Source organism: Cricetulus griseus, chromosome 4 (genome assembly GCF_003668045.3).
Source record: "Cricetulus griseus strain 17A/GY chromosome 4, alternate assembly CriGri-PICRH-1.0, whole genome shotgun sequence".
Taxonomy (NCBI): Eukaryota; Metazoa; Chordata; class Mammalia; order Rodentia; family Cricetidae; genus Cricetulus; species Cricetulus griseus.
Window position 1 is genome coordinate 55615441 of NC_048597.1, and position 20845 is coordinate 55636285.

General features: G+C 42.4%; 1 protein-coding gene across 8 annotated transcripts; it reads left to right on the top strand.

The window, feature by feature from the left end:
* The first annotated feature begins 6794 nt into the window (after positions 1-6794).
* On the top strand, positions 6795-19872 carry Umps (uridine monophosphate synthetase). 8 transcript variants are annotated; one of them, XM_027412790.2, is made up of 6 exons: positions 6795-6995; positions 10342-10495; positions 12850-13521; positions 14951-15126; positions 15978-16092; positions 18031-19872. In XM_027412790.2, exons 1-6 carry the CDS (start codon positions 6840-6842, stop codon positions 18198-18200), a joined length of 1443 nt encoding a protein of 480 aa, XP_027268591.1. In that variant the 5' UTR covers positions 6795-6839; the 3' UTR covers positions 18201-19872. The 8 variants fall into 8 exon arrangements, with proteins under 8 accessions (XP_027268591.1, XP_035300501.1, XP_027268594.1 ...); XM_035444607.1 differs by lacking the exon at positions 6795-6995 and adding an exon at positions 10597-10765 and having other exon boundaries at positions 10356-10495; positions 12833-13521; XM_035444606.1 differs by lacking the exon at positions 6795-6995 and adding an exon at positions 10597-10765 and having other exon boundaries at positions 10356-10495.
* The last annotated feature ends 973 nt before the right edge of the window (positions 19873-20845 follow it).

Genomic DNA, 20845 nt, shown 5'->3' on the forward strand with positions numbered 1-20845 from the left:
CCCATTCAGGTTTCAGAGTTTTATAATATAGAGTTCTATATGAAATCAATCATAAGTAACTTTGAGTGCTCCCGTTAAGACAGTAATTTATTTACCGAAGCATTGCATTATTTTGACTAAGCACAATTAGATGACGAGTTTTTTAGAGCATTTTATAAATCTTGTATAGAAATCTTTTATCAGAACCTGTGTATTAAGAGAAAGCAATGTGACCCTTTTGCGCTCTGTGAATGAGATATATTTTTCCCTCCATCATGGGTTGTTTGAGTAAGATAGATTCTGTTTATCAAAGGTTCCCGCTGAACTATTGACAGCTCAGAGTTCATCCTGTGGGAAAGCCAGGAAATAAGTCCAAATCTAGTAAGAGTTGGGGGTTATTTTATGTCCACACCAGGCCTGATGTAGGTAAATGAATACCAGGAGGGCATACAAAAGGGCATATAGAAACTTTTCCTACAGTCCCTGTGAACAGCATAGCAGCTCTTTCTGGTTTCATAGCTGTAGAATACAGTTTCCAGAGAGCTAGCTTGCTATATTCCTAACCCCTCATGAAGCTTCGGGGTGCTTACCAAAAGGAGGCAGCCATATAAGCCTTTTAAAGGCTATCCTAAGTCCTTCCTGAAGCCATGGAGCAAAGCCTGACCCATCCCACTAACACAGCATGGGTTTTTAACTGGGATAGCAATACCTTATCACCATGCAGCCACTGATGTCTCTGGACTAAAAGGACAAACTGTATTCCAAGGCCAACGCTGCTTTCTCCATACAAGATTATTAACTGCCCGGTGCCCCCTGGAGGGAAAACAAATTAACCAGGGCATTTCATTGGTTTTTATGGGGTTTTGATTTTTGCTTTTTCTGTTGGAGGGGGTGTTTGTACATGATCCACCCTTTGTTTTCTAGAGTGTGTTTTAAAAAATGCTTTTATGCAAATAATATTCTAAAACTATAACACAGGTGTTTATGTAAATTAGGCTTCATGTCATCATGTCTCTCCTGCTAGTAGGATTGAGAAAATTGAAATCATGTAGCACAAAGTGCAATCAGAAAATTTGGGGAGGGAAAATAAGCTGCAAAATTATTTTAACTATTTAAAGAAGAAATGATGGGAACAGTCTGAACTTTAATGTGTAAAACCACATATTTCCATGATGGAAATACGGAATTAAAATACTCATCATTTCCCCACCCACTCCCATTGGTTTCAAAGCAAAATACTCATCAGTCACCCTCTATCTCATCTCATCTCAACCAAGATTATAGAGTAATAAATTAGTGGAAAGTAAAAGCAATAAGATTAGATAGCACCTAGTATTTTGGGGATAAACCAAATATGTGGAAACCGACTCTGACTGTATAGTTTCCTTGTCTTGGGGTGGCCCTGAGTCATCGAGCCTCACTCCCTCAAAGCTTGCTAACCCTCCACATTCTTCACTTAAACCATGGTGTATACACACACATAAAACCATGTGATACGATATTTAAAAGATGCTTACTAAAGCTTTTGCTAGTAAACATGTCTTTATTATGAAATGTAACATGAAGGAGAATGGCGTGGGCCCAAAGGGCTTGTTATGAGGTAAAGTACAGCCGCTGAGGACTCCAAAGACCCAGAAAGTGACATGACCAGGTCTGTTCTGTCCGTGAGGGCTGCCTTGAAAGAAGGGTTTCTTGCAAAGTCACTTAGAAATGTTTTGACTGGCTGAGTTTCTGCTAGGGAGGAAAAGAGCCTAGGACAGTGACGTTCAGATGTCGCAGAAGGGCCATATTGAACGCATATTGTAAGATGACAGAATGCTAGGCAGAGCCAAAGTTCTCACAGCCATGTTTGTGTCAGGGTTGGGGTGATCTAGATGTGGGGCTGCATGGAATCGTGCCAAGTACACAGAGAAGGCAGGAAAAGATAGACAGAAGGGAAAGTAACATGGTTGTCTTAATGGCAGCCCCAATACAACTGTTAGAATAGTGCAAGCTTCAGAGAGGTCCTAAGAGAAAGGGGGATACATTTTTCCATAGTTTGATGACTGAAATGAACAGGGAGCCCCTATCGGCAAAAGCATCTGGTCCCTCCAACAGGGAGCAACATAGTCTTGGCTCAAGAAGTCTCCCTAGCAAGCTGGGAATTAGGAGCAATCCCATTCATTGGCGGGCCTAGGAAATATAGTTTGGAGTGCAGTTGTGCTCAACAGTGGCTGGAGAAGAAGAACCAGGGCCACTCTCCTGCACCTGTTTTGGCTGGGAGATTTATCATTAGGAGAGAAGAGGGGAGAAGAGAGAGAATCTCCCACCTCTGAAACCATCCCAGTTGTTCTCACTGCAGTGAACTGCCAGCTGACCCCAGAAAAACAGTGCTGGGCAAGGTTGCAGGTGTCTTCTTAGGCATGTATTCATCATTTTTGAGCTCTTTTGTTTTGTGTTTAAAGGGTGGGGTGCAGAGTGATGGAAAAGATCAGGGCCAACCCACGATCCTGGATGAGAAATCTAATAAATTTTTGCACCTTTTACATTTGTTTCAAACTAAACAGATTTCTCTCCACTTAAAACTGAATGTGGTAAAAACTGTTAAGAAAAACATCGTAACGCTGGATGTGTCCTTCAGGTCTCTCCCAACCACAAGCAACCTAAGTGGGGGTGGAGGAGGCAGAGGGGAAAGCTGGCTTCATAAAGCCTTTATAAATAGTAGTGCCTTTCAGAGGGGAGGGGAGGAGTGAAGAAGTTCAATTGCATTTAGATTTGCCGATACTGCAGTATTTTTTCCTTAGGTTTAAGATATCTTTTAAATGAAAACAACTGAATGTAGGACGGGACCAGGCATTTTGGGTATTGATCTCAGCTATTCCAAATTCATTCTTTCTTGTTTCTGCCCCCTGGCCCCATTGATAAAAATGGAATTTGGAGAGATGGAGAGAGAACATTAATCTCGTAAGAATGTTTAGGAACATGTCCTAGTTGACACATCTATAAAATATTTTTGATTTCCTTAAAGTGCTACACACTGCCAGTGCTAGAATTTTATTGACAATAACTTTGAACATTCCAGTTTCCCACGGTCACATCTTTGGATACCATTTGCAAACTTAAGAGGTTAAACGCTGTAAATTGCTTTTCATTGGAAGTTCTGGGTGTTCCTCGTTTAAATGTTATTTGGTCTTAGCTTATAATTTCCACCCTTATCTACAGAAAGTGTTAGGAGAGCTGATGAGGTTTATAAGCTGTTTTCTCTAGAATTTCTTATGGCAGACATGAGAGTCTGATGCCTTCCAAGACAGCTAGCCATTCCCTTCTCTTCCCAAGCTACATGCTCTGGGGGGAAACTGAACAAAGAAGAACCCAAACAGTTACTCTCCTCACTGGGAGAACAGATGTGAGAATCAAACACCCTCCCATATCACAATTCATTTGAGTCTCACAAGAGTCTTCTAGAGAAAAAAAAAAGTCTTCTAGAAAAGGCAAGTGGCATGCATGGGGGTTGGGGAGTGGGCAGAGATGAATTGGACAGAGAGCTTTGGCTCTGGTCTTTCAAGACTAGTTTTCTCTTCTCCCCAAACCTCCATGCCTGGGAGCTACTCACTCCTTTTTTTTTTTTTTTTCTTGCCTATCTGAAAGAACATGGAAATTTAGATCTGTGAGAACATGAGGGAGAAAATGTTATCTAAAGTAAATAGTGGTTATTTTTCTGTGTTAATTGAAACCCTCTCCTCTATACCTGATAGAGAGGAAATCCATCGAACACAAAGGGTCTCTGTAGTAGACAAAGTACCTACTCATCTTGTCCTAGGATAGCCCATGAATTGTCCTGGGTGAGTTTTGAGGAATGTAGACCATATTCCTTTCTTGCCTGGGTAACATTCCAATGGAGTCTGGGTTAGGCAAACATAATAAGCTTTCAACAGATTTATTTGTAAAAAGCACCTCATGATTTTTCTTTGTTATTTAAAGTCTAAATGCCTTTAGGGAAGGAATTTTTAGCCCCAGGATAGACGAAAGGCAAAGCTCACATAGATTCCACCAACAGAAAAGAAGGTACTATGATAACGGTTACTTTCTGAACACTGTAAGGCTCTCATTGTCTCATTCATTCTAAAGAGCTCAAAAGGGCTGAAATTTGTCCAGAGACTTAGACGTTTTGGTAGGAAATGTTTTTCATGAAAAATATATATGGAAATAGAAAACAGAAATAGTATATGGCCATATTTTTTATGAAAGACATTTCCCCTTATTTTTTTTAAATGTAAGTTGAAGTTATAGGAGAATACAGTCATTCTACTACAGTGCTTTAATCTGTAAGTGATATTAATTAAAAGCCTAAAATTAACACTCCCAGGGCTATTGTCTTTTCCTATCAGCCTGTTTGCTAAGAAATTCCAAACTGTGGTCAGATTTAGTTTTTATCCAAACGACCAACCTAACAGTTTAGTGAGGTAAACCTCTTTCAGTGAAAGGGGAAGAGCAAGAAAATGTGCAAATAGCAAATCTTTGAAATTCCTGAGCATAATTTAACCAAGTCAATTTGCCAATCCAGGGATAGAAGTTGCATCAATTCCCCACCTCCATCAAAAACTAAGTCCAAATTCTGGAGTCCCTGGAGACCGTTACTGTGACCTCAAAGACTGTGGCTATGAACCTGAACTAACAAAGCATTTGTCTTCTCCTACTAACTGAAGCCATATCTATCACCTCTGTATCTCTGTGTTTGATTTTTTTTTAAGCCCTGGTGCTTTTACTTCTGTGTCTGCCAAACTTCAGATTATTCTGTGGGGAAGTAACTAAAACTGGAAGAGGGACAAACAGAGAGACTGTGAAAAACTAAACACACCCTTGAGAATGCTATTTATGCAGAGAACAACAGCAACGGGGCAAACTGTTGGAAACTGAGGGCAAACTGTTGGAAAATATGGATATATGTACATCTGTACATGTATATAGTGTATCATATGTATGTATATGTTATTGCTCATATGCAGAAATCTATCCATTTGCAGGCAGCCTAGGTGGGTCAGTTTTTCTACTGGAAAACCATTTAGGACCATTCAAAACCATTAGGGATAAAACATCAAGAATTCTATTCACATGGGAATTAATTTAGTGTCTTTTGAAGTCCACATGGCCAAACAAACAAATCATGAAACACATTGGGACCATTATTTGTGTGATTCTGTTTACTCGGAAGTCTACATTTGGATTCTTTTGTCTGTGTGATTTGTTTTTCTTGTTGTTTTGAAACAGGGTCCCTCTGTGTAGTCCTGGCTGACCTGGAACTCATTCTGTAGACCAGGCTGGACAGAGATCTGCCTGCCTCTGCCTTCCAAGTGCGGAGATTAAAGGCATGTGCCATCATGCCCGGCCTACATTTGAATTTTAATATCTGATTTGTAAACTGTGCCCACACTTCTTGGTTTTGAGTGATCCCTTCCCCCAAAGTCTTTTCAGAATTTGTGGTGGACTCCTCTGGCCATTCAGATAAAAGGCCTTATCCATAAGTGGACAGGTTTCCCCATAGGGACCATTACACATATACATATAAATACATACTTCCATCAGGCTTGTAACAATTGATTCAAAATCACTCCACAGTATTGGTAAATAGCTCTATATTTTCAAGGTGCAGAAGAATTCCACAGCCTTAATTATTTCAGTGTCTTGCTGGTCTGCCTTAAGTGTATCTTCTGGGGTTTTGGGTTTTGGTTGTCTTATTATTTTAAATTTCCCTGCAGCTGTTTATTTTGTATGCACATAATGTTGTTTTGTAAAGTAGGTTGTAAATATTTTATTTCTAAGTCCGAATCACTCATGTGTAATGTTGTAAAGTGCCGACCTGCTGTCTCGTTATTATTACTGCAGTAAATGTTATAAATTGTGGATGAAGTTTCAAAATGTACATTTCACATGTTATGCATTCCTATAAATATAATATACTGGATACTATTTTTAGTCGCCTCCCCCTTAAAAAATGTATAACATTTATTTGCGTGTGTGTGTGTGTGTGTGTGTGTGTGTGTGTGTGTGTGTATGTGTGTGTGGTGTGTTCGAGCCACAATGTGTGTATAAGAAGACAACCTGTAGAAGCTGATTCTCTCCACCATGTGGGTCCCTTAGATTGAACTCAGGTCATCAGGCTTCGTAGCAAGTCCCTTCACCCACTGAGCCATCTCACTGGTCCTTGTCTTTTATTTATTTTTTCTAACTAAGCCTCCTCATCTGACCCCCCCCCATGAGTAATTTTTTTTTCCCTCTTCCTCCCAAATGTTGGCAAGCTTTTTAAAAAAGTCCCATTAGTGGACCAGCAAGATAGCCCAGCAGGTAACAGTGCCGTTGCCAAGCCTGAGGACCTAAGTTTGATCCACAGGACTTAGCAGTAAAAGGACAGAATCGACTCCAGCTGGATCTCTCAGGTTTATGCATCCTGGTAGGAGTCCAGCCATCTGAGAGAACCTATACAGGCATGATCTTTCTTTCAAAGACTCCAGGTGCCCCACAGGTGGGAATGAGGTGGATCTATAGTTCCCTGTCAGTTAGCAGAATCCAGAGATGAAAGTTGTTTTGATTTGGCAATAAGAACAACTTGTTTTAACATCTGGATTCTATTTAATCAAGGACACGCTAAGCTAAAATACAAAACACAAACAAACGAAAAACCCGAGCAGGGCCTACACACTCCCTCCGGAGAGCATCAATTTAGCCTGCAGGTTTCAAAGCCCAGAGCCCCAACCAGGAAGCAGCTAGCACAAGCGCGGACCCCCGCGGTCCAGGCCGGAAAGGGCGGCGGAAGAGGCGGGTCTTCTGGGTGACGTCACGGGCCCCGAGCGGCTTGGCTTCCAGAGCGAACTGAGCGCGCGAGAATGGCGGTCGCCAGCGAAGCTCTGGGCCTCCTGGTCACCGAGCTGTACGACGTGCAGGCTTTCAAGTTCGGGAGCTTTGTGCTGAAGAGCGGGCTCACCTCCCCGGTCTACATCGACCTGCGGGGCATCGTGTCCCGCCCGCGTCTTCTCAGTCAGGTGCCAGCCCGGAGGGACAGGATGGCTCCGGGTGGCGGGAAAGGAGAGCAGGAGGTGGCGGGTGTGGCCGGGGCCGGAGCGGGGGCAAGGGAGAGCCACAGACCAGGCGGGCGAGCCCCCCACTCTCCTGCCGGCCTGGAGAGGCTGTGGAGGAGCACGGAGGCCGGCAGCCGTCGGTCGGGCTCCTCGGGACCTTGTTCTTGACCGACACGTGCTTTGCGGGAGTCGGGAAATGTGGGGTTCCGACCGGCGGGCAAGTCCTTGAGTGGGTTCTGTGTACTTAACCCGCAGAAAGTGAGGCTTAGGGAGGAAAGGAAAAGGCGGGAGGGTGGAGAAATTAGTAGCTGGCCAAAGGACTCGCTTGAGTAGTATGTGGCCAGTAGTAAGAAATTAAAGCCGTATGGTGGACGCCAAGAAGGCAGCTTTTTGGGCTTTTTTGTTTTGTTTTTGTTTGGTTGGTTTTTTTTGTTTTTGTTTTTGTTTTTTTTTTTTTAGTGGGGTAAATTGTACACGTTAGCGGTTTCTAACCCGGTGCTTCTCAAACCTTGTGTGGGTTGTAAATGAATTGCCACATCATCAGCCGCAAGATAATGGCATTTCTAGGGTAACAAGCTGCCACTTCGCTGAAGTGCATGTCACTGAGTAAAGGGTGGAAATGCTGGAAGTGTTCCTACCAACTCCGTGTGAATGTTGAGCACCATGAAATTTTTATTGCAAATTAGTGTGTGTGCGTGCTCACGCGCACATATAAATGCGGGCGGGCGTGTGCCATGGCACACTTGTGAAGGTCAGTGACAACTTGCAGGAGTGGGTTCTCTCCTTCCATCATGAGGGTTGAAGGGATTGAATTCAGGTGGTCTCGCTAGGCAGAACCCAGCTTTACTGGATGAGTTCATTTGCCTGCCAGAATATTTAAAATAGCACTGGGGAGCTGGAGGCAGGAGGTAAAAGGTCACTCCAGTCTACTCTGTCAGTCGATGTGAGGTCAGCCTGGCCTACACGAGAACTTGTTTCAAAAGCAAACAAACTAGCAAAATAGTTATAAGTTGTTAGTGGTTACCCTGTTGGCTATTATAACTGTAGGATATTTTCATCATCACAGAGTTCTATCAAAAAGACATATGTAGTCAGGCATGGTGGTGCACGCCTGTAATTCCTGCATTCAGGAAGCTGAAGCAGAATTATGAATTTGAGGTCAGTTTAGGTTTCACTGGAAGACCTTGTTTACAAAAAAAAAAAAAAAAAACAAGCCGGGGGTTGGTGGTGCACGCCTCTCTGAGTTCGAGGCCAGCCTGGTCTTCAGAGCGAGTGCAAGGATAGGCTCCAAAGCTACGCTACACAAAGGAACCCTGTCTCGAGAAAACCCCCCTAAAAAAAAAAAAAAAAAACCTATCCCACCCCCAAATGTATTAAGTTCCTGTCCCACACTTGTAAGGCTTGTTTCTTACCCATTTTGCCTGATTATTGCAAATAGACTGAAGCCCCCTAATTGAGATGGCTTGAAACATTAGCTTTTTGCCATCCAGAATCTTGCTGTTGTCCGGAATCTTGAAACGGTGTCTCATCAGTGCAGAGAAACTGTATTACCAAGACCTTTCTAAGGAACATTTTAAGTTTAAAGGGGGGTTTATGTAAACAGGTGTTCTCAGTATATGCACCCCCCAGAAAAGTAATTATATGCTTATTCCAACTTCATAGTAATAAGTGATAACTTCATGTGTGTATACATACACAAATTGGGGGGAAATGATAGTATTTATCTCACTAAAAAAAGGAATTCCCAAAATCTCTTCTTATACGATGATTGCAGATTTATGTTTTAGATATATGCCCAGGCAAATGATAGTGTAATAGAATCTCTAGCAGACTCAAGATCATGAATTTTTTTTTAACTTGGTAGTCTTAAATTTCAATTAATATACATCTCAGTTTAGATTCATGTAAAGAAACATGACAAATCAGTAAAAGCCCACTGGAAGAAATACGTATTTCTGTGTAATAATTCTGTGGACATGGTGAAATCTGAAAAAAAAAAAACATAAATTTTCCAATTTTCATAGTCTGTCTAGCATTTATATGTAGCCTGTATGTTACTGGGGCTTAGGTCCCGGACTGTGAGTACACCAGGCAAAGTGCTTTGCCACTGAACTCCCCTCCAATACCTGCCTTCTTCCCACATTCATAACAGATAATGATATAAAAGTTCTGAATATGTTCTTGATTTTAGTACTAGAAATTGCACCCTTTGCAACTTAAAAAATCGTCACAGATTTTTAAGAACACAGAAACAACTAGGCATGGGGTGGTACATGCCCATAATCCCAGCACATAGGAGGTTGAGGCAGGAAAATAAACATGAGTTTCAGGCCAGTTTTGAGAGTCTCCAAAACAACTCCCCCTCCTGTCAAGAATAATGGATAGATAGTACAAGAATAAAATATTTTAAAAAGCTAACTTGGTTCATGAATAACTCTGAGCCTTTAAAAATGAAAACCTTAAAATAAGATAGTATTGGGTAGGAGGGAGTATGCATTCTAACATTAGAATATGGTTGATTTGGCTTGGTGTAGTGGCACATGTCTTTAAAGCGTCCAGGAGGCAGAGGCAGGCAGATCTCTGAGTTCGAGGCCAGTCTGCTCTACAGAGTGAGCCCCAGGACAGCCAGGGCTACACAGAGAAACCCTATCTTAGAGGCAGGTGGATATGTGAGTTCAAGGCCAGCCTGCTCTACAGAGCAAGTTCCAGGACGCGCTTCAAAGCTACAGAGAAACCCTGTCTAAAAAAAAGAAAACGAAGAGGAGAAACCCCGTGTTAGGACACCCACACACACAAGGAAAATGAATGACATATGTGGAAAAGATAAAATGCATTTCACACAATAGGCTCTATGCTTGGGAAAGTGTTCACTGAAAGTGTTCAGAAAGTAGAACCAGCCATGCTTCTAGGGATTCAAGGTCTTTGGGGTGGATCATTCTCCTGACATCTCTTGTTGCCCTCAAAGTAGGTCCTGAATCTAGATGAACAGGTTCATGGTGCTTGTGTTTGCATGCCAGGTTTCAAGATTGTTTTGATGGGTCCCAAGTCAGTTGCTTAATACTTTATCTCATGACCTTGGATACTCAAACAGCCAATTGTTATAAATAACATTTATATTTTGGGATTTACTTTTTAAAAGAATCACCCTGGGGGCATGTATTTCCATCTATTATGCTATTGCATGACTCACAGCATTCTAAGTAGTAGTAATAGTGGAAGTTTATCTTCTGTGTTGTTATGCTGCTGTGTGTACAAAAAAATACTCAAACAGTAGTAATAATGGGAAGTTTATGTCTTCCTTTTCTTACAGGTGGCAGATATTTTATTCCAAACTGCAAAAAATGCCGAGATCAGTTTTGACAGTGTGTGTGGAGTTCCTTACACAGCGTTGCCACTAGCTACAGTTATCTGTTCAACTAATCACATTCCCATGCTCATTAGAAGGAAGGAAACAAAGGATTATGGTAAAATAAAAATAGCATAAGCCTCAAGTTACTGTGTAACCTGTTAGGATTTTGTTCTCTTTCAGGCCCCGATGTTTACTAGAGCTGTTGATGCTTTTCAGAGGCCTGAAGAGCTATTGAGTTGACTTGCTCCAGAAGACCTTCCTGTAGAGTCTGGGTCTGAAGTGCTTTATGTTGACTGGGGAGTAGAAAGAGAGTGCCTGGTGAACCCTGGCCTTTGTATTGGCCCTTCCTTCATCAGCAGGATGTTGTAAAAGCACTTACTTCTAGGTATACTTACATCTAAATGCATGTAGTCAGGAAGAGGAAAATTACTCCTAGGAAACTCAGAGTGGTGGGGCCCATAACAGTTCATAACAACAGAGTATCAGGCTTTAAAATCTGAAAATCAGTCTAAAAACATCAGGGCTGGGTTGATGCTTAATGATATTTAAAAATTAATGAGATTTTTTGCTTGTTTATATTGATATGGTAGTGCTGTGTTAGTGTTTAGAAGAGATCTTTTAAGATAAAGTGCACCATCTGGGCTCTTCATCTAAACGTTGTGAGTTCAGTGAGATAGCTCAACAGGCAGAGGGGCCTGCAGCATTGTGAGTTCAGTGAGATAGCTCAACAGGCAGAGGGGCCTGCAACATTGTAAGTTCAGTGAGATAGCTCAACAGGCAGAGGGGCCTGCAACATTGTGAGTTCAGTGAGATAGCTCAACAGGCAGAGGGGCCTGCAGCTGACTAAACATTGTGAGTTCAGTGAGATAGCTCAACAGGCAGAGGGGCCTGCAGCTGACTAAACATTGTGAGTTCAGTGAGATAGCTCAACAGGCAGAGGGGCCTGCAGCTGACTAAACATTGTGAGTTCAGTGAGATAGCTCAACAGACAGAGGGGCCTGCAGTTGACTCTGGCCTGAGTGTAGGCGCCGACTCTCACCTGGTGGACGGAGAGAACCTACTACTGTAGGTCATCCTTTGACCTCTCCACATGTGCCCACACATACATAACATCGTGAGGAAGGGAATGGAATAAGGATGTCGATATTGGCCATGAGTTAAGTGGTGAGTTTCTGATTATACTATTCTGAAGCTAAAAATAAATTACCTTCCCATGAGGAATGTAGCTGTTTCCTCTGTGTTCACAAGTGTTCATGAAACTCATTTATTAGTGTACCTGCAGGGACTGTCCTATTTCAATCTAAGATTTAGTTAAGCTTGCCATGCATCAAGAAAGGGTGAAGAGAAAAGAAATGGGGATGGTGAAAGATGATGTCCTTATAGTAAGGCTCAAAAAAGAGCTAGAATGTCTCCCCGTTTGTTTTTTCTCCAAAATAATATAGGCAGTAGAAAATATAAAATTGAGGTTCAAACAATGAATATGAAGCCTAGAGCCTGACTTACATTTTGTAGATGATAGTGGAGCTTAAGAGTAGAGAAGTCACATTGTACAATTAACTATGATTATGATGCCCAACAAGTTGTGAAATGTTTCCCATCTGAATTTAGTTTGAGTGTTTTGCCTGCATGTACATATGTGTGCCACATGCATGCAATGCCAGCAGAGACTAGACGAGGGCATTAGAGCCTCTGGAACTGCAGTTACATATAGTTGTGAGCTGTCATGTGGGTTTTGGAAACTGAGTCAGGTTCCCTGTAAGAGGAGCCATCTCCCTGGCCCTATTTTGTTTGTTTGTTTGAGGCAGGGTCTTGCTATATATCCTTGACTGGCCCATATGGCCGAGATTGAGTCTCTGGCAGCCCTCCTGAGTACTAAGGTAATAGGCATGTGTCACATCTGGCTTTAAATTGCCTTCAGTATTGATTACAAGTTTATCACTCATGATTTCATTGACGATACTTGCTTATTTTGTTTTTCATTATAAATGATCTTGCTTTAAGAAACTCATTTGTGCCGGGCGTTGGTGGCACATGCCTTTAATCCCAGCACTCGGGAGGCAGAAGCAGGTGGATCTCTGAGTTCGAGACCAGCATGGTCTACAAGAGCTAGTTCCAGGACAGCCTCCAAAGCTACAGAGAAACCCTGTCTCAAAAAAATCAAAAAAAAAAAAAAGAAAGAAAAGAAACTCATTTGTTTAGAAAAATGAGTTTTTATTTCCATTGTAAAATAATTTGTTAGTTTTATTGTAACCTGTATATAATTGGCAATTTGGAGATACAGAAGATACTGAACAAAACAATTGTAGCACATTGAGTAATCAACAGAAAGTAGCTTCAGAGTAAATGATCATAAATAAAATTTAAAGAATCTTAACTCTTTGTAAGTACATAGTAAATGTATTCTTAGGCCATATCTTGAGGTAGCTGAAACATTTTATGTTTCTTTCAACAGAAGCTTTTCTGTTCTAGGCACCAAGCGTCTTGTAGAAGGAGAGATTAATCCAGGGCAGACCTGTCTGATCATTGAGGATGTCGTCACCAGTGGGGCCAGTGTTTTGGAAACTGTTGAAGTTCTTCAGAAGGAGGGCCTGAAGGTGACTGATGCCATAGTGCTGTTAGATCGAGAGCAGGGAGGCAAGGACAAATTGCAAGCTCAGGGGATCCGTCTCCACTCCGTGTGCACGTTGTCCAAAATGCTGGAGATTCTCGAGCAGCAGAAAAAAATTGATGCCGAGATGGTGGGGAGAGTGAAGAGGTTCATTCAGGAGAATGTTTTCATAGCAACTAATCACAATGGTGTTCCCCCTCCTGAGAAGAAAGCATGCAAAGAACTCAGCTTTGGTGCACGAGCAGAGCTGCCTGGCGTCCACCCACTTGCCTCAAAACTTCTCAGGCTGATGCAGAAGAAGGAGACTAATCTCTGTCTATCTGCTGATGTCTCTGAGGCCAGAGAGCTGCTACAGCTAGCAGATGCCTTGGGACCCAGCATCTGCATGCTCAAAACTCATGTCGATATTCTGAATGATTTCACTCTGGATGTAATGGAGGAGTTGGCAGCTCTGGCGAAACGCCATGAGTTCTTAATATTTGAAGACAGGAAATTCGCTGATATAGGAAACACAGTGAAAAAGCAGTATGAAGGTAAGTGTTCAGAAATCTGGTATAGACTGACCATGTAGGAGAAGACGTAGTGGTTCATGAGTAAAAGTCAGCAAAGGAACACGCTGTCAGATGCAGTTGAATCCAGGCACTGAAGTGACACCTTCGACATTGTTTCTCTCCATCTCTCGGCTGTGTTCCCTTTTCTGCTTTCTCTGTTGACCTGTTTCTCAGTTAGGGAATTTCACTCTTACCTCTGTGTAAACTCCTTTCATTAGCTGCCCTGGGGAATATTCCTGTTCCTGTAAGTACAAGATTCAACTCTTTAACCATCATGGACTGAGATCCCTGCCCGTTCTCTTAAAGAAAACGAGTGAGCTTGCTATCAGAAGGGTACGTGTGAGTTCTAGGCAGGCAAAACAAGATGTGTTGGCCTAACTAAAAGTTGCCAATATAGGAAAGGATGGAAAAGAAGTATAAAGTAATATGTTTAGCAACATAATGTATTGATAACACTTTTTAAGTTTTTAATATCAGTCAGGCGAAGCAGTTTATAAGTGGGAAATGCTTAAATCCTGTACCTGTTTTTTAATGCAGACTTCTGCTCTTAGAAACAGGCTGTTGGCGCATGCCTTTCATCCCAGCACTTTCATCTGCCTCTCCAAAGGCAGATGGATCTCTTGAGTTTGAGGCCTGCCTGATCTCTATAGAATGAGTTCCAGGACAGCCATGGCTACACAGAGAAATCCTGTCTCAAAAAAACAACAAAAAGAAACAAGTGGCCATAGTAGGTACTGTGTAGTTCTGACACTTTCACTTAACTGTTTATGTAGCCATGTGACTTCTATTTTTAGTGCTTACCTCTACTTAACTGTTTCTCTCAAGTATAATTGTCTGCTACCTCATGTACTATGTCCAACATGACTACTACATTGCTTCGCTTAGTTCAGCCTGTAAGCTCAAGTCAGAGTTATGTAACCTTGCTTTAGGCTTGTGTGTTGGTTTTTCAAAACTCTGCGTTTTTACTGCTGGTTTAAAATGTATACAGGTGGTTGGAGAGATGTCTCAGAGGTTTAGAGTACTTCCAGAGGTCCTGAGCAACCATCTATGAGATCTGATGCCCTCTTACAGCATGCAGGCAGAACACTATACATAATTTTTTAAAAAATCTTAAAAAAACCAAAATGGGTGCAGTTGCCTCTTAAGATTGGAAAAGACAAGGAACCTATAGAGGATTAAATTGCTGAGAGATATGTTTGATAATTAGTGAATATCTTTTCTTTTCTCAAGTCAGGGTTTCTCTATGTAACAGTTCTAGCTGTCCTAGAACTTGTTTTGTAGACCTGGCTGACCTCTAACTCACAGAGATCTGCCTGCTGTGTGCTACCATTTCCTGGCTAAGAAATTTAACTAGTGACTTCTTGATTTTCACCTTTTCAAACATAGTAAATTTCTTTTTCTTATTCCTTAGGTGGCATCTTTAAAATAGCTTCCTGGGCAGATCTAGTAAATGCCCATGTGGTACCAGGCTCAGGAGTTGTGAAAGGTTTGCAGGAAGTGGGCTTGCCTTTACATCGAGCATGCCTGCTCATTGCAGAAATGAGCTCTGCTGGTTCCTTGGCCACTGGAAACTATACCAAAGCAGCAGTAAGTGATGGGGTGCTGGGGTGAGTGTGTGCTGCATGTTCTAGGGCAAGACAAGACTTTGATCTACTCCGCCATTACTGGACAGTTTATTAACGCCAGTTGAATTGAACTCCAGATCATTAAGACATATCCATCTGCCTATGCTTGTCTTTTCATCTTGAGGCAAAACTGAAGATGGTTGAATTTTAAGTTAATCTTCACATTTTCCTATGATAAAACTTATAGTTGGTTAGTCATAAGAAAGTAGATAATATTTACAGTTTAAGGAACACAGTAATGCTTTAATCATATGTCTGTGTGCTGAGAATGAAATGTGGGTCCTCTAGAAGAGCAAGCAGCCATTGCTCTTAGCTGCTGAGCCATTGATCCAGCCTGCTGTGGTAAATTTAAAACCCCACCCTAAATGAACCATAAGTACTAGCTTCCCATGTCTCAAAAGGTCTGGGAGTAAGGTCTGGCTCAAGGGCAAACTGTCACTTGCTGGTGGTGAGATTGGGCAATAGCCAATCAAAGCCAGGCCTGCTTTACCTGTGATGAAATAGTATGGGAATGAGGCGGCCAGTAAAGAACAGGTGCTAAAAAGGGAAAGTGCTGGAAGAATGATGCTTAGATAGAACAGCTACATCTTAAAGAGCTGTGATGCTACACACCCCGCGTCCTTCTTGGAAGTAGGTGAGTCACCAGGCATTGTTACAAGTAAGAATTATACAGCATCTTGTTTGATGCCTATACTATAGAAGTTCGGGTCTTTTCAAGCATGGTTTGTTGGAGAAAGGCTCAGGACCTTTTACTTGGGCTGGCTTTCCTGTGTTACTGTGTTCTTTTAATATTGTCTGTTATGTCCCATGTAGGTTGGGATGGCTGAGGAGCACTGTGGATTTGTGGTTGGCTTTATTTCCGGCTCCCGAGTAAGCATGAAACCCGAGTTTCTTCATTTGACCCCAGGAGTTCAGTTAGAAACAGGAGGTAAGTGTGCTCACTAGTTATGGCAGAGTAACACACTATGCTGTGATGGTGTTATCTCAGTCTAGAACAGTGAACAAGCCCCTTGGCCTGGTGATAGCATGTACTATGTTTGTAAGACAGCTTGCAGTTTAATTTTAGAAAGCTATTTGGCGTCGTCCAGAGACAGGGTCTGGGCCCTGGAACTTGAAGAGATCTGCCTAACTGCCTCTAAGTTCTGGGACTAAAGACATGTGCTACCATGCTGGCCAGAAACTTGATATTTTAGGTTAGCATTTCCTAATTGGTGCTCTGAGTATTCCTCCCATTCTGTGTTCCAAAAGGTCTTGAAAGCCCTTGGCTAAGCAGTTAGATAATTGTCAGTGGTTCCTAAACTCAGAACAGTCTCAAATGTGAGTGTAAAGACAGGCATGGGTGAGGCCCTGGGTTTAGCTTCCAGCACCTTACCCCTGCCTGCCAACAAAAGTGTAATTGTCCTGTAGGACTCAGTATATGGGTTTAGTTTTGAAGGAGGTAGAGGGGGATTGGGTATTACTCGGGTGTAGCTTAGCTGGTACAGTGTTTGCCTAGCTCACATAAGTTCTGGGGTTCATCCCCAGCACCTCATAAACCAACTGTGTAGTTTTAACATCATGTTCTATGTGTAAGAGCATGTAGTTTACAACCAGGAACAACCTTGTGTATTTTTCTGTCTATTGAGTATTTCTAGAAATCCCTTGCTTTTTTTAAGAACTCGGATTTCCCAGCTTTCTCTATCCAGATTATAGATTGAAGGAGTGGGAAATATGCAGGATGTATGTCAATGTTTCAAACACTGGACTATTAGGATTATGTTATAGTATTTGTCACATTGGGAAAAAGCACAGCCTTTTCTTTTGATTCTCATTATAGAAAGGGAGTCAGAAAACCAGTGATGCAGATGCATGCACACCTCAGATTTTACACGCTGGAGTAGCTAGACCTCCACAGACTAAGTGGCCTTGGAAATCAACAACTCTTGGTTTATAAACTGCATTTGTGTTGATCTGTTTTGTTCTAGTATCATGTATCTTTACACAGGCCACTAACCATCTTTGTTTTAGACAGGATCTTTCTATTCAGTCCTGGCTGTCCTGGAACTCAGATGCTCCTGCCTCCCAAGTGCTAGCTCTAAAGGTGCGCACCACCACACCTGGCCCTTTTTTTGAGACAGGGTTTCTCTGTGTAGCTTTGGAGCCTATCCTGGCACTCACTCTGGAGACCAGGCTGGCCTCGAACTCACAGAGATCCGCCTGCCCCTGCCTCCCGAGTGCTGGGATTAAAGGCGTGCGCCACCAATGCCCGGCGCCTTTTTAAAAAATTAAATGCATAATTTTACCGTATTTTCTTGTCAAACGCTTTTACTTGAGGCAACAACTCTTAAAGCCAGAATAAGCTACTTTTAGTCTCATCTTGTTGATCTGTGGAGTGGAGGGATTGTAGTCCTGACCTTAAAATAGTAGGGAGGCATTGCAATCGCATGAATAGCATCCATTTAGCATAGTGCTTACAAAGCCAGCTGCATCTGACTGCTTTGTAAGCCCCTGTAATTCTTTCACTAGATAGCACATTAGAGAGAGCCTCAAAACCCATTTAACATAACATTTCTACAACAGAAATTTATAAAAAGTCATCAGGGATTAGGGCCTATCAAGGTATGATGGCAAATGTGTTTAATACCAGCATTAGGGAGGCAGACAGATTTGAGTTCAAGGCCAGTTTGGTTTTTTCCAGAAAACAAGGATTAGGGTCTGAGAACTTGGTAGAATTGTAGCAGAAAGGTTATGAATAGTAAGGTGAATGGTAATACATGCTGTCTGGATTTACCTTAATATCTTAGATAGACTGACCCTGTCACCTCCTATGTCTTCCACAGGCTTTTTGAGTTTGCATTATTGTTAAATAGCTTTTGTTTCTCTACAGGGGATCACCTTGGCCAACAGTACAATAGTCCTCAAGAAGTGATTGGCAAGCGGGGTTCTGATGTCATCATTGTAGGCCGGGGAATACTTGGAGCGTCTAACCGCCTGGAAGCAGCCGAGATGTATAGAAAAGCTGCCTGGGAAGCTTACTTGAGTAGGCTTGCTGTTTAATGAGAAGACACTGAGGATGCCTAGTGTCCCACAAGTCACTGGTTTCAAAGCAACAGTGCCCTATGGTGCTTAGGGTCCTACCCAGCACCAGTGAGAGAAACTCTGGAGCCATCATATGCTCTTTAACGTGAGATCACTGCATTGGTACTATAATGAGCTCTTTTTAACGCTTGCTTTCATTGAGACTGGTATTTGTTGACAGCCACTTAACCTCCTTTAGTACCATGAAGCTGGACTCTTAAATGGAGGAGTTCTGGTTCACTCTACTTCAGGCATTGGTGTAAAAAGTCACAGCTTCTACTTGCTTCATCTGGACATCAGACTGCTGCATCTAAGAAAACAGTAGTACCAGTTCCCCACAGCTAGTGGGCTGGAGGCTCATAATGGATGGCTCAGTGGTTAAGAGCACTGTTGCTCTTCCAGAGGATCAGCATTCAGTTTCCCAGCACTCACATGGTGGCTTACAACCATCTGTAACTAGTTCCTCCAACTTCTAGCTTCCTTGGGCTGCAGATCCACCCTTTATATAATGTACATACACACACTTTTGAAAAGTAGTCTTTGACAATGCTAAATTAGTGCAAAAGTCTGTGCCCGTTGCAAGTGGAATTCACAGCTCTGCTGTGTCCCAGTTGTTGGTGTCATGTCCCCCCCACACACACACACAAACTTGAGCCATTGCCCCCTTTGGTTCACATCTTACCGAGTGAAGCACATCACTGTGGTTTACGTCCTCTACACATCGTCTGCAGTGCCTTCTTAAAAGATCCTTTAGTAGTCAGCAGATAGATAGCTGTATGTCAGTAGTGCAGACTTGAGAAGACTGGTGTGTAGCAGATGGAATGGTCTAAGAGTGAGCCTAGATGCCTGCTCACTTCAGCACCCTGTAGTCCACACATCTATAAAAAGATGAGCAAAGTGCATAACGTCTAGTAGAGTGGAATCCAAGCAGTTAAAGCGAGTGTTTGAAGGAAGTCAGATCACAGCATGATCCCATTAAGACTTTAGGGAGGAGAGTCAGAGACTTGGGTCTCAGGGTGGATTTGCTAACATCTGGGAAATGCTGTCAGTATCTAAGAAAATGTCCCTTCTAGGCTTTAGTCTCTAACAGCTATGTGCTTCCAAAGGGACCCTTTTGGTTTTACGGTGCAAACCTAAATGGAGGGAGGTCCTGAAGTCCACACATACCCAGGGTTCTAAAACAATCTTTCAGTACATTTCTAGAAAGCCAGGTCAAAGGGAAAATGCCCATTAGCGTAATGTATTAAAGCCCCTCACTGTGAATTCACATCAGCATTTTGGGAAATAGGAAACATAAGCTCCTCCAGACACAAACTTCCTGAATCAGTCCACCCATATAACTAACTACAGTACCTTTGGCCAACTCAACCCATCTTAAAATTCAGTTAAAACGTTAGCTTTTCCAGATGAGCATCACTCTTAACACCCAATTTAACAGTTACACAATTTACCTAAGAAAATAACTGTCACTGGAATGTCTCCAGTGTTTACTCCATAAAGATGTTTTCCAGTGACCTCTTCACTACCGCTGGTCCTCTTGTTTGGTATGTAAACAAAAACTATAGACTATCAGGAGAACATGGTCGTGTCCCACTGAAGGTGGCAATTGCATGGGATCCTCTTGTAAATATTTAGGTGATCCATCACTGTTCCAGGTTTCTTCGTTTTCTTTTTTTGTCAGTTCGGGTGGGGGGGCTCACTCTGTAGACCAGGCTGCCCTCGAATCTTGAGATCCACATCAGTGATTCATGTGGGATAGAAGGGCCCAGTCCACAGTGGGCAGTGCCATCCCTCGGCGGGTAGTTGTTAATTGCATAAAAAAATGCTAACAAGCAAGTAAGCAGTGTCCTCCATGGCTTCTGCTTCAGCTCCTGCCTCTCTGGGTTCCTGTCCTGACCTCTCTCAGTGATGGACTGTGACCTGAGGGTTATAAGCTGAAACTTTCCTCCCCAAAATGCTTTTGGTCACAGCAATAGAAACCTAAGAATTAGCTGGGCAGTGGTGTTACACACCTTTAATCACAACACTCAAGAGGCAGAGGCAGGAGGATCTCTGTTGAGTTTGAGACCAGCCTGGTCTACAAGAGCTAAACCCTGTCTGGCGGGGGGGGGGGGGGGGGGGGCAAGAATTGGGTATTGAAAGCAGACCACTATAAAACTTGGTCATCTTCTCAGGATTGGGGGCTTGATTGGCTGTAACCCATAAATTCACAATCTTGCCTCAGCCTCAAATGTTAGGATTATAGGTGTGCACACCAAACACAGCCTCATCTCAGTAATTTCAGAATAGTCACCATACTGTATTTGCTTTAATTCATTTCACTTTGCCTGTTCCATGAAAGGTAATATGATGCAGAGCTTCTAACAGTGGGACTTATAACAGTGGGACTTAAAACATAAGGAAAGAGTAAGTGGCTGGCTATTCAGGCCCTCCATGGTGATACATACTTCACACTGAAGTCTTCATTGCTGCACATCTGACTAGAACTCTTGTGATCTGTCTACTTTGTCAACCTGAGTTCTTGGATTTAAGGCCTGTGCTACTACACTAGGCAGAATAGTTTTTTCAAATACTGGTTTTGTTTTTCCAGTTCAGGACTATAGAAATGCGCATCAAAAGGGCTA

Excerpts from the sequence above, each read along its gene's own strand:
- Umps (XM_027412790.2), top strand. The coding sequence starts at position 6,840 with ATGGCGGTCGCCAGCGAAGCTCTGGGCCTCCTGGTCACCGAGCTGTAC. Across the intron at positions 15,127-15,977 it reads GAAACTATACCAAAGCAGCA|GTTGGGATGGCTGAGGAGCA; the intron begins GTAAGTGATGGG and ends TGTCCCATGTAG. Across the intron at positions 16,093-18,030 it reads AGTTCAGTTAGAAACAGGAG|GGGATCACCTTGGCCAACAG; the intron begins GTAAGTGTGCTC and ends GTTTCTCTACAG.